This window comes from Gopherus flavomarginatus, chromosome 3 (genome assembly GCF_025201925.1).
Source record: "Gopherus flavomarginatus isolate rGopFla2 chromosome 3, rGopFla2.mat.asm, whole genome shotgun sequence".
In the NCBI taxonomy this organism is placed as follows: Eukaryota; Metazoa; Chordata; order Testudines; family Testudinidae; genus Gopherus; species Gopherus flavomarginatus.
This window is the reverse complement of record NC_066619.1, coordinates 102,047,603-102,061,416: the sequence shown is the minus strand read 5'-3', so window position 1 is coordinate 102,061,416 and position 13,814 is coordinate 102,047,603. Positions and strand designations below refer to the sequence as shown.

At 47.4% G+C, this 13,814-nt stretch overlaps 1 protein-coding gene across 1 annotated transcript in view; it reads left to right on the top strand.

Annotated features, from left to right (window-relative positions):
* The first annotated feature begins 3,775 nt into the window (after positions 1 to 3,775).
* Positions 3,776 to 13,814, top strand: part of LOC127047311 (zinc finger and SCAN domain-containing protein 20-like) — a 54,980-nt gene continuing 44,941 nt past the window's right edge. Inside the window, exons 1-2 of the mRNA XM_050945434.1 lie at positions 3,776 to 4,559; positions 5,886 to 5,922. Coding sequence (XP_050801391.1) covers positions 4,037 to 4,559; positions 5,886 to 5,922 — 560 coding nt within the window. The 5' untranslated portion in view covers positions 3,776 to 4,036. The remainder of the gene's footprint in view (positions 4,560 to 5,885; positions 5,923 to 13,814) is intronic.

The window sequence follows — 13,814 nt, the reverse complement described above, 5'->3', positions numbered from 1 at the left end:
AATGTTACTTTTGCTGTTGAAAATTCCCTTGTCTCTTGGCCAAGTACCCTAAGCCAAAGTCATTCATTCATCACCCCCCTCAAAAAAGACCATCAAGTTTTAACGCTAGAAGCTCTGGGCTCTATGCTTGCCAAGGAGTTAAAAATAAGATTGTTTGCAGTGTTGTTGTAGCCATGTTGGTCCCACAATATAAGACAGACAAGATGAGTGAGGCGATATCTTTTATCGGACCAACTTCTGTTGATGGAAGGGATAAGCTTTCAAGCTTCACAGAGCTCTTCTTCAGGTCGAGCTTCTGTAGACCTCCACCAACAGAAGATGGTCCAATAAAAGAACTACCTCATCCACCTTGTCTCTTAGAAAGTATTGTGCTCTGAAAATCCAGCCCTGTCCTGGACAATTCAGAAAAATAATATAGTTTGCTTGTTCCTTTAAGGAGACAACACACACCAGTTTGCCACATTACCTGGAGATGACACCCACTTTAGTACAAACACAGTAGTGTTGGTTTAGATTAATAGTAAATCGATTATAAAAAAAAATAGGATTTTAAGTTAATTCAGCTATAAGAGGTTAAATTAGAAATAGTTACCAGCAAATAAAAGTGGGGGGGAAACACGTCTAAAAGTCTATAACTTAATCTAGCAAGGTGACAGGTTTCAGAGTGGTAGCCGTGTTAGCCTGTATTAGCAAAAAGAATGAGGAGGTGCCACAAGTACTCCTCGTTCTTTAGTCTAGCAAGTTTTGGTTCAAAGCAAAGACAGATTTTCTCACCCACAGTCTTCCAGCAAAATGGTGACTGATCCTCTGCTTGGTCCCAAAGGGGCTGGTGTTTTTGTCTTCTCAGGCAAAAAAGATAACATGGGTTTCTCTGCCCCTTTCTCTTAGAGTCCCTTGAAACTTTGAAGTGGATTCTCCTGAAGGTTATTCCTCAAGATAAAGTTTATTCACGCACTGAGGAAGGTGACATGGAGTCTACTAGTGAAGGAAGCTCCATGCTCTTCCTTGACACACACACACACACACACACACACGTGTTTGCTGAAATGCAAATTGTTCTGATCCCTGCCATCTCCTCCTCCTGTTGTCTTGATGATCCTACTCATACTGTATATAAATTGAGGAAAATACACATTCCTTTGTTCAGGATAGACCTGTTTAACAACTTTTGCCTAGGCATGGCTGTTTGGTTTTGAACATGTGTTAATAACATCATACGGGGGAATTCATAACTTTACATATAATATTGCTATATACATTTCACCATAATATTATTGACCAGTGAGTTAATAATTTTCAGATGATACTACACAAGGCATATTTTGTTGAAAGGTTATTATAATAATGTGCAGGGTGTGAATGCAGGGGTTCTTTGGGTCACAGTCCATATGTTACATAGATTTATTTATGAGCAATAAAAGAGCTGAGTACTTCTGGTATTCTTACTGAGAAGACACTTATGCTACTAACAGCAGGCCTGATTCTCAGCCGATACCACTTGATGTAGCTTTATCGATTTCAATGGCAGTATGCTGATTTACATCTGCTGCAAATCTGGCCCAGTATGTATTAATTGGTATAATACTGTGATTCGCCTAATGAACGTTCACAGATCAGTGTTTCAGTTTCTTCATAAGCTGGCTATCCACTTTGATTATTGGTTAGAAAGAAATATATGAGGAGAGTGTAAGCCAGTCGTGTCGGGGCTCGTCCCTCTCAGGCGCGGCAGGGAGCCAGGGCGCCTCCTAGCACGCCACAGTTCGGGTAGGCTTAGCCCCTCCGCAGGTGTTGAGGGGGGTACAGGGTCTGCAAACAAGGTAGAGCCCCGGCCCTCTAGCCGGGGTCAGGGCTCTCAAAGTAAATAAGCCCCAGCCCTTGGGCAGGGCGGGGCTGTAGCAGTTCAAGCTCAGGCCTCTAACAGGGCTGAGCAAACACAGTATCAGCCCAGGCCCTTGGCAGGGCAGGGCAGTAAAAGTTCTAGTTGGCTCTGGCCCTCTGGATCAGGACAGAGCAGTGGCAAAGTCAAAGTGGGCCCAGCCCTTGGTTCGGGCGGGGCACCAAACACAAGTCTAGTTAGCTCTGGCCCTCTGGATCAGGGCAGAGCAGTGGCAAAGTCAAAGGGGCCCAGCCCTTGGTTCGGGCAGGGCACCAAACACAAGTCTAGTTAGCTCTGGCCCTCTGGATCAGGGCAGAGCAGTGGCAAAGTCAAAGGGGCCCAGCCCTTGGTTCAGGCAGGGCACCAAACACAAGTCTAGTTAGCTCTGGCCCTCTGGATCAGGGCAGAGCAGTGGCAATAGGCGGGAAGAGGGGGAGTCTGCCACCCGGTTACGGGTGGCAGGGGGAACGCAGGCCCTCCCACTCCACTGCGTTCCAGCCCGGGGCCCTAGCAGCGGTCAAGACCCACTGCGGTCAGTGGGGATCCTGGCCGCAACACACTGACATGGGTTCGGGCTCTTCAGGAGCCAAACCAGGGTCGGCTATCCCCAGGCCACTTCCAACCTCCCCCTCTCTGGGTACCTGGTCCTTGCCGGCATCGTCTGGGGGGGTCCCAGACCATGGGCTCCTCCGGGTACCGGTCGTGGGGAAGCTCAGGCCACTCCTCGGGGTATCGGGCACACGGCAGGTCAGGCCGATGTTCCTCCGGGTACCGGGTCTGAGGCAAGTCCAGCCAGCGCTCCTCTGGGTAGTGGGCGCGGGGCAGGACCGGACAACGCTCCTCTGGATATTGGGCGCGGGGCAGGTCCGGCCAGCGCTCCTCTGGGTAGTGGGCGCAGGGCAGGCTGGGCCCGGCGGGAGCCCGGGCACCAGTGTCTGTCCTCTCCGGCAGCCTGCTCCCAACTGAGCGCTGGGGCCGGGCTTTTATACTTCCTGTCCCGCCCCTTGACTTCCGGGGGGGGCGGGGACAGGCAGTGCTGACTCCGCCCACTGAGGCACCTGCTCTGGCTCGTCCCTCTCAGGCGCGGCGGGGAGCCAGGGCGCCTCCTTACAGAGAGAAAAACAATCAAAGTTTGAATGGGTAAAATAATCCATTATTTTATGCCTAATGGCACTTGCAAACTGTGGAGTATTTCACTGATTCAATACTTGTTTGTTTACATAACCTTGTTTTTTGAATTGCACATTTATGCATTACATTAACATTTCATGTGCTGCACACTGCATTTCATGGTGACATTAAAATTAAATTCTACTACACTACACTTCATATCAGACAACAAAGAAAAGTATTAGAGAAGCAATCTTAAGGCATGCCATTGCTAGGCAGCAACATGAATTGCTTTTATTTTCTTTAAATCCGTTTATAAAATATTTCTCCCTTTCACATTAATTTTGTATTTTAGATAAACTAAGAACAAAACAAAGATTTTAAAATAAATGACATTTGCAGAGCAATCGAAAGGTGTCAATTGACAGTACTGGAAACTGAAGTCCTCTATTCATCCACAGAATGTGTGTTGCATAGGCAGCAACTGTGCAAGCTCCCCCATATTGCCCTGGAACCCTCTCCTGAGAGGCTTCAGTTTAGTCTCTATGCCCCTACAGTCTTTGCCTTCTCCGAGGAAATAACTAGCCCGGGTGCTAATTAGTACCAAATACCACAGTGGCTTTTATAATGTGTCTCCTGGAAAGACCTGCAGCTATCAGGCCTTGTCTACACTACAGAGTTGCAGCGCTGGTGAGGGGGTTACAGCGCTGCAACTTAGGTGGTGTACACACTTGCACAGCACGGCCAGCGCTGCAACTCCCTGGTTGCAGCGTTGACTGTACACCCGGTCGAGCCTCGGGTGTAGAGGATCCAGCGCTGGTGATCCAGCGCTGGTCAGCAAGTGTAGACACCCACCAGCATTTTTATTGACCTCCGTGGCATAAGCAGGTATCCCAGCATACCTTAGAAGCCTCTCTGGTAATCATGCAAACTCCACTGCCCTGGGCTCACCTGACCCCTCCTTTAAATGCCCCGGGAATTTTAAAAATCCCCTTCCTGTTTGCTCAGCAAGGTGTGGAGTGCAATTAATCAATCAATCACTCAGCGACCATGCCTCCACGCACCAAACGAGCCCCAGCATGGACCAATGCAGAGCTGCAGGACCTCATAAGTGTTTGGGGAGAGGAGGCTGTGCAAGCACAGCTGCGCTCCAGAAGGAGAAATTATGATACCTATGGGCAGATATCGCAGTCCTTGATGAGAAGGGGCCATGAACGGGACGCGTTGCAGTGCAGGGTCAAAATTAAAGAGCTGAGGAGTGCTTACTGCAAAGCTCGTGAGGGAAATCACCGCTCAGGAGCTGCCCCCACGACCTGCCGTTTTTACCAGGAGCTGGATGCCATACTTGGGTGTGACCCCACTGCCAATCCTAGGAGCACGATGGAGAGTTCAGAGCAGGGAGAAGTGGGGGAGGTTGTAGAGGACAGCGACAGTGAGGCTACTGGCATGGAGGGAGACACCCCGGAGTCCCAGTACACATGCAGCCAGGAGCTCTTCTCAAGCCAGGAGGAGGCTAGCCTGTCGCAGCAGCTGGAAGTTGATGGTGAGGAAGAAACTGAGGATCGTGCTCGGGGTAAGTAGATTTTTATGTTTTGGGAGAGGAGGGTTTTGGTTATGGCTGCCTGCATGCATGTCTACTTGGAATAGCCCATTGATTTGCTCTATATCACTCTCTGTATCTGCCTCGGTAATCTCTTGAAAAGTTGCAGCAAGAGCGTTTGCAATTTGCTTCTCAAGTTGATCGGAGAGCCACCGTGGTCCCTGTCCCGGTCAGGCTAACTCGTCCGATCCACTGTGCAGCGAGGGGTGGGGGGACCATGGCTGCACACAGGCAAATCTGCATAGGGGCCAGGCGGTATCCACATTCCTGTAGAAGACCCTCCCTCTCTTCCAGGTAACACGCAGCAGTGATATGTCTGGCAGTAGGAAACCCTGTTGAGAATTTAGGATACTTGATGTGCAGAGGCGCCAGGTTCGCGTTTCCCCACCCATGGCGCTCTGTTGTTAACCCCCCCCTCCCAGCACGTGCAGCCACGCGGTGTGCTCCGGTGTTTCCTCTCCCCCCCTCCCGCACGTAAGCATCCACGCGGTGTGCTCCGGTGTTATGCACCCCCCTCCAAGCAGGCATCCAGCACCGCGGTGCACTCCTGTGTTCCCCACCCCCCCTCCAAGCAGGCATCCAGCACCACGGTGCGCTCCGGTGTTCCCCCCCCCCCTCCCAGCACATAGCATCCACGGTGGTGTGCTCCGGTGTTATGCACCCCCCACAAGCAGGCATCCAGCACCGCGGTGTGCTCCTGTTTCCCCACCCCCCTCCAAGCAGGCATCCAGCCCCGCGGTGCGCTCGGTGTTCCCACCCCTCCCTCCCAGCACGTAAGCATCCGTGCGTGTGCTCCGGTGTTTGCACCCCCTCCATCAGGCATCCAGCACCGCGGTGTTCTCCCGGTGTTATGCACCCCCCCTCCCAAGCAGGCATCCAGCACCGCGGTGCACTCCGTGTTCCCAAACCCCCCCTCCAAGCAGGCATCCAGCACCGCGGTGCTTCCCCCCCCTCACCAGCAGACGGGCGTGAACGCGGACCAAGAACAACCCCCCCCCCCAAAGCACTCAGAAAACCACTTCCTGTTCACTACTGTCCCCTCTTCAGGACACCAGCTACCTCCTGTACCCATTGCTGATAAACCCCAGTGACCCATTGTCAATTCCACTCCCAAGGGAAATCGGGGCAAAACCACTCACCACCCATTGCTCGCCATGACTTAGCTTCCCTGCCCTCTCTGTGTTTATGTGAGGTATGTGAGAAGGATGCTACCAAAAGTCTAAAAAAGTCCTTCAATGTGTGATAATAAACAATGTAGCCTCTGAGTATTACATGGTTCTATCTCTCTCTTTTTTCTAGTGACCTTGACTACTGCAGCCGATCACCGGCCTCATAGGTTGCAGAACTTGAGAACGGAATCCTAGAAAATCAAAGAGAATTGATCAAATCTGTTATGAGCCACTACAACAGAGAAAGTAGGAAGACACAGGAATGGAGAGAGAAGTTTTATGATGGAGACAGAGTGTACATGAATGGAGGCAACAGAAAGCAGGAGAAAGGATTGTCTGCCAAAAAAAACACACAGCAGATGATAAGCCTCCTGGCTCGCCAAACTGAGTCCTTTCGAGTCTCTTGTAGCCATGCAGACAAATATGTACCGTTGTAACTCACAGCCCTCCCAAAGCCCTCTTCCTTGTTCCCAGTATTTCCACAAAACACTTTCTCCAGCAGCCAGTTCTTATTATCCCCAGCTGCCCCCAACACCTGTACATCACCTACCAGCCCCTGATAACTATAATTCTTACCCTGTTCACTCCACCCCCATTATTCGCAGCATAGTAATCCTGAAGTGCAGCAGACATTGAATAGTGATCAAATAGGACATATTCAAACCTGTGAATGTACAGTCCACCACACCCAACCCCCTTGCCTGTTATGTCTGTATTTTGATAAAGGTTTTTTTTTCTTTTTCACTACGTTATATTATTGCTGGAATGGTAAATATTATACACCAAGGTAAGCAAAGCACATCAAATGCATCAAACATTACTGTTGGCTCTCAGCATCAATTGCTCCCTTAAAGCATCCCTAATCCTTGAAGCCCTTTCCTGGGCCTCCCTATTAGACCTGCTCTCTGGGCTGAGCAAACTCATCCTCTAGGCGTCGAACCTCGGAGGCCATTCCTCACTGAATCTTTTCACCCTTCCCTTCACAAATATTATGGAGGGTACCGCACGCGGATAACAGGTGATGCTGCTTTCCACCAAATCTAGCTTCCCATAAAGACAGCGCCAGCGGGCTTTCATATGGCCAAAAGCACACTCCACAGTCATTCTGCACCGACTCAGCCTGTAGTTGAACCGGTCCTTGCTCCTGTCAAGCTTCCCTGTATATGGTTTCATAAGCCAGGGCATTAAAGGGGTACGTGGGGTCTCCAAGGATCAGTGGGCATTTCGACGTCCCCTACTGTGATCTTGCGGTCTGGGAAAAAAGTCCTGGCCTCAGCCTTCTGAACAGGGACTGTTCCTAGAGATGCGTGCATCGTGCACCTTTCCAGGCCATCCTGAGTAAATGTCAGTGAAACTCCCCGGTGATCCACAAGCGCTTGCAGAACCATGGAGAATAGCCCTTGCGATTAACGTCTCCGATGCCAGTTGGGGTGGTGACAGAATAGGATATGCATCCCATCTATTGCCCCTCCACGTTAGGCCCCATTTCTGCAAAGCCATCCACAATAGTCCCTTCACGTTCCCAAGAGTCACGGTTCTTCTTAGCAGTGTGCGTTAATGGCTGTGCAAACTCGCATCAGCACCATTCCAACTGTAGACTTTTCCCACTCCAAACTGGTTTCGCCACCGATCTGAAGCAGTCTGGAGTTGCCACTTCCAGATTTGCAATAGCCACCCGCTTCTCCACTGGCAGGGCAGCTCTCATCTCGTGTCCCTGCGCCGCAGGGTAAGGGCGAGCTCAGCACACAGTGCCATGAAAGTGGCTTTTCTCATCCGAATTTCTGCAGCCATGCCCCTCATCCCAGGATTGCAGGACGATTTGATCCCACCACTGAGTGCTGGTTTCCCGAGCCCAAACGCGCCGGTCCAACGGAGCTGAGCACGTCTGTTACTGCCACAAGCAATTTACTGTCTTCACAGTGAGGCGATTCAATATCATCGTCTGACTCCTCACTGTCACTGTCACTCTCACTTTGCAGCTGAAGGAATAGCTCCACTGCCATGCGTGATAAGGTCAATAAGGTCGTCAGCTGCTCAGGCTCCATTTATAACAAAAATCGCAGAAAAAGCGCTGTAGAATCACAATGCTGCCAAACTGCTCGGCATGTGTAGCAAAGCAAACACGGGGCGTTTGGAACAGGAAGTGGAAAGACACTCACACTTCCTTCCCCTTCCCACAAGCCACAGCGCCAAAATGGGACGAGGTGCTCTGTGGGATAGCTGCCCACATGCACCACTCCCAACAGCGCTGCAAGTGCTGTAAATGTGGCCACACTGCAGCGCTGGTTGCTGTAAGTGTGGCCACTCTGCAGCGCTGGCCCTATGCAGCTGTACTAACACAGCTGTAACTACCAGCGCTGCAAAACTGTAAGTGTAGACATGGCCTCAGGAACAATTTTTGGTTACTTCTGACCTATGCTGGAGTCAAAACTGCAATCAACAAGTGAAAGACTATTATCCCATGCTTTGGTAAAGTACATGTAAAAATAGTTCATATAATTTGCCAGCCAGGTTTAAAAAACTTAAAACGGGAGCCACGGGCACATTTTGGGACATGCACATTGGTAATCAGTTTGCCAGCTAACAAAAACAAGTCTGCCAGGAACTCAGTGCCAAGTGTTTGCCATTTCCCATTGCCCCTGTCTAAAATGGGAACATTAGTAGTTGCTTTTCCTTTTTTGGAGACTCCATGAACTGGAGCAACCATCTGCTCCTGACACATAGCTAATAGCTGTTGAAGAAAATGCCTAGACTGACATTACATGGATACATTTTAGGCCAAGACATTATCACAGAACATGGATGCCTCCTGTGTATCTATTCAATGACCAGGAACACTTCATAGTAGCCAGGATCCAATTTTTTTTATAATTGTTGAGTACCAAATGGTAGCTGTAGTTTCATGCTGGATAACAAGTATGATACCTCATAGAAGTGCTTGACCACATCCACTGTGCTAGATTGCAGTTCCTGGGCAAGTCTCTGCTTCTCCCAGGAGTACAGCTGGAGATCAAGGGGGAAGAGCAGATGCAGGAACTGGGGAAAGGTAATTGTTCCTCCACCTAATTTGCCTGAGGGATTCAATCCAGTAAGTGGGCACATAACTCACCTATCAGATTGCACTGCTGAAAGCAAGTTCATACAAAAATATCCAGGTTCATTCCCTGGCTTCTTCCCTCTCCCTCTGCTCCTTCATTACTCCTGACTCCCTCAAACCTTTGCACTGCTTCTGAGGGGTGCAGGAAATATGTTTCCTATATCGTAGTTTAAATGAATTACTCAAAGTTCCATATTGATATGCCTAGTAAGGAATCTATTTGTCAAAAAAAGATTTCCTAGATTTTTGGGGGGGGGGGGGGGTGGGAGGGGGTCTATATTTTTACAGACATACTTACTGACAGGTATTTTGAAATAAATTACCAAAATAATTGAAACTGACATGATAATATTGTGTTATTTTGACAAATAAAATATGCAGAATTTTAAAATACTGTGTGCAAAGTTAATTTTTTCGGCACAGAATTCCCCCAGGAGTACTTTATGTAAATAAAATGTTTAATGAGAGTTAGTATTACTAACAGATATTTGAAGTAGATTTCTGGCTTGTAGGCAAAAGATTATTAAGGTAAGGTCATTCGTGTGCCCTGGATTCTGCCCACACCTCTAAAATGTACTTTCCAAATGTCACAATTAACACATTTTCATGAAGATGTGTGGGAATGAGTGTACATGCAAGGCTGAGTAGCCATTAAATTACATGTAAACAATTAAAACATTTTCGGTCATGGGCCTAAGCAGAAGTTTGCCTACCAGTTCCTTACCACATGGCACCCTCTTATATCCTGTATCCAAGAAATATCTGTTTGCAGTTAACAATGGATTGTTGCAAGAGCCACACACAAACCTGGAATTTTCTGTGTGACTTCAAAATCAAGATGCTAAGCCATTGGCTCACTGAGGTGGAGTAAGAATCACTCATCCCTATAAAAGATCCTAAGCACGTGGAACAACACCTGAAGTTGTTTCCTGCTCACTTCCTTAGACTGACAGTCCAGCGTAGGAGAGATAAAAGACTCTGACCATCATCTAAGACTGAATTCTACAACTGAGAGAAAAGACCAGACTCCTCTCCACACAGAAAAGCTTCATGTTCCTCCTATTATAGAACTACCAGTAAACATCAACTTAATGCCACATGAGCTAAAGACTTTGAAAAGAAGGTGTGAAAATCCTTCTCCAGATCAACCGAGGATCCGCAAATGACTAACACCCATTCCTGTGTGAGAGAGAGCCAGTGTGTGTATGTGTTATCTAAACTGTAAGAGATCTGTGAGTTAAATCAGTGTCATTCTGACGCTGGTAAGTGTGGGACTGTCAGTTTGTATCTATGCAAGACTGGCAGAAAGATACAGGCATCATGCTGAAGTAGGGAGGTGAAATAGACTAGATAAATAAAAGGATGATGTGATTTTTGTGAACAGTGAAACTTAATGGGAGAAAACATCCCAACAAGAAAGTTAATCAATTTAAGAAGTATACTTCCTTAACACTAAGGCAAAGAGTAGCCCTAGCAGACTCTTAACTAACTAGTTTAAATCAAAGGGAACTGCTTCTCCCCTTAACCTTCCTGATATTAAGAGAATCATTTTCCTTGACTTGTTCATTTATAATTGTATTTAATTACTTATTGTAGTAATTGGCAAGCCAGATAAATAGAACCCATTGACTTACTGATATTTCAGCTGCAACCTTGATCTGACTATTGCATAATATCATTGTAAATTAGATTAGGAAAACTAAGTTAAATTAGCTAGTGACGAATTTTGCTTGAACTCATTTGTTTTATAACGACCTGCTTAATCTTTTAATAAGTTTATAAAAGCCAAACCAGTTAGTTCAGTGTGTCTCTTAAAACCTCAATGAAAAGTAACCTACATACAGGAAAATGGTGAAATCATTACAAATAATTCCTGAATCCATCCTATATTTTATTTACTTAAAACAACATTAATTATCCCCACCTTGCCTGGGGGCCCAGTCTGGTAGGGGAGTCTGAGCCCATTTATGGAATCAGGCTCCACAGGTGAGTTAGGCAAGGGGGATGCTATGTTCCCAAGTTCACGCATCACTCTCAGACTTAGACATCTGGATGCCTGAAGTGAGGATGCAATGCACATGCACAGAAGCAGAAATATAGGCACCAAGGGAACTTTATTTCAAAAAATATAGGAGCCGAGCAAGTTGAGGCACCTCCAGTGCTTGGCGGCAGCTTACTGGGGGTTTTGTGAATCCCAGTGGGGCCTGATTTGGGGATTTAAGAGCCTAAAATGGCAGTTAGGGGTCTAAGTCCTTTTGTGAAACTAACGTTTGGGGCCTAAGTTTCACTGAAATGTAGGCTTCTCATTGCCTACGTCACTTTTGAAAATGACAGTTAAGCTCCTATGTCAGTAAGGCATTGCAATACCCTACTGAGCAATACCTATATACCTTTAAACATCAGGGCCATAGTCGTTCTAGGGGTATGTCTACCCTACAGGATTATTCCGATTTTACATAAACCGGTTTTGTAAAACAGATTGTATAAAGTCGAGTGCACGCGGCCACACAAAGCACAATAATTCGGCGGTGTGCATCCATGGTCCGAGGCTAGCGTCGATTTCCAGAGCTTTGCACTGTGGGTAGCTATCCTGTAGTTCCCGCAGTCTCCCCCACCCATTGCAATTCTGGGTTGAGACCCCAATGCATGATGGTGCAAAAACAGTGTCGCAGCTGATTCTGGGTAAATGTCGTCACTCAATCCTTCCTCCATGAAAGCAACGGCAGACAATCATTTCGCGTCCTTTTTCCCTGGATTGCCCTGGCAGACACCATAGCATGGCAACCATGGAGCCCATTTTGCCTTTTGTCACTGTCACCGTATGTGTACTGGATGCTTCTGACAGAGGCAGTACTGCACTGCTACACAGCAGCATTCATTTGCCTTTGCATGGTAGCAGAGATGGTTACCATCCCTATTGCCATTGTAATTTGGCGATGTGATGACGGTTATCAAGCATTTTGTACCGTCTGCTGCTGTCATGGGTGCTCCTGGCTGGCCTCGCTGAGGTTGGCCAGGGGCGCATGGACAAAAATAGGAATGACTCCCCGGGTCATTCCCTTCTTTATGTTTTGTCTAAAAATAGAGTCGGTCCTGCCTAGAATATGGGGCAAGTCTACTAGAGAGCCCAAGAGCACAGCCGCTCCATGTCAGAACCCCAGAGATCCCGCAGAAATGATGAGCTGCATGCCATTCTAGGGTTGTTGAAGGTGCCCCTTCAACAACCCTACCCCTTGCTTCCCTCCCCCCACACCCCTCCTGGGCTACCATGGCAATGTCTCCCCATTTGTGTGATGAAGTAATAAAGAATGCAGGAATAAGGAAGACTGACTTTTTAGAGAGATAAAGTGAGGGGGAGGCAGCTTCCAGCTGCTATGATAGTCCAGGCAGGTAATTAAAGAGGGGGGTGGGAGAGGAACAGAATCTTTTTTTTTAGACATGAAAGGGGGGCGGGGGCTGATGGAGCTCAGGCTCCAACTGCTATGATGAGGACAGTTACCCAGCATTTTGTACCATCTGCCAGGAATGACAGGGAGTCATTCCCATTTTTACCCAGGAGCACTCACGGATGATGATGAGGACGGCTATCAGTCATTTTGTCCTGTACCGTCTGCCACCAGGGAAGGGAGGGGAGAGGATGCTGCTGTTTAGCGCTGCAGCACCCCGTCTACCAGCAGCATGCAGTAGACATACTGTGACATTGAAAAGTGGTGAGAAAAGATTTTTTTCCCTTTTCTTTGATGGGGGAAGGAGGAGTAAATTGACGACATATTCCCTGAACTACTGGCGACAATGTTTTTGACCCTTCAGCCATTGGGAGCTCAGCCAAGAATGCAAATGCTTTTCGGAGAGTTCAGGAATTGTGGGATAGCTGGAGTCCTCAGTCCCCCCTTCCTCCCTCCATGAGCGTCCATTTGATTCTTTGGCTTTCCATTACGCATGTCACGCAGCACTGTGCTGAGTCCCTGCTGTGGCCTCTCTCTATCATAGTCTGGAGATTTTTTCAAATGCTTTGTTATTTTGTCTTCTGTAACGGAGCTCTGATACAACAGATTTGTCTCCTCACACAGCGATCAGATCAAGTATCTCCCGTATGGTCCATGCTGGAGCTCTTTTTGGATTTGGGACTGCATCGCCACCCGTGCTGATCAAAGCTCCATGCTGGACAAACAGGAAATGAAATTCAAAAGTTCGCGGGGCTTTTCCTGTCTACCTGGCCAGTGCGTCCGAGTTCAGATTGCTTTCCAGAGCGGTCACAATGGCGCACTGTGGGATACAGCCCGGAGGCCAATACCGTTGATTTGCAACCACACTAACCCTAATCCAACATGGCAATACCGATTTCAGCGCTACTCCTCTCGTTGGGGAGGAGTACAGGAACCGGTTTAAAAAGCCCTTTATTTGGATATAAAGGGCCTCATTGTGTGGATGAGTGCAGCATTAAATCGGTTTAACGCTGCTAAATTCAGTTGAAACACGCAATGTAGACCAGGCCTAGGTCTCAGTTTCCAATATGTAAAAAGGGGCTAATAGTACATTCACCCACTCAAAGGGGTGAGGTGTAAATACATTCAAGATTCTGTTGTGCTCAGATATCATCGTAATCGAGGCCGTATAACTAAGATCAAATATAGAGTTCAGAATATAACGTCCTTACAGGATCCAGCCCAATATGATTTAACAGTCAAAGAAACGAAAGCAAATAAAAAATCACACAGCTAGAACAATGCTAGCATAATGGTATGTTTTGACTTCAGTTATACTCTCTATAGTAACATAGTGAAATGAATTCAGACTATACCTAACAATTGCCATCATGGGAAGAAATATATATTTATAAAATTTATGGCAGATCTGTTTGGCATTTTTTTTAAAATTAAAGTTCAAGTGATAACTAAATGCATTAAGGGCTTGTCTACATGGAGAATCCAGGAAAATTTCTCTGAATTATCTAAAGGTGTG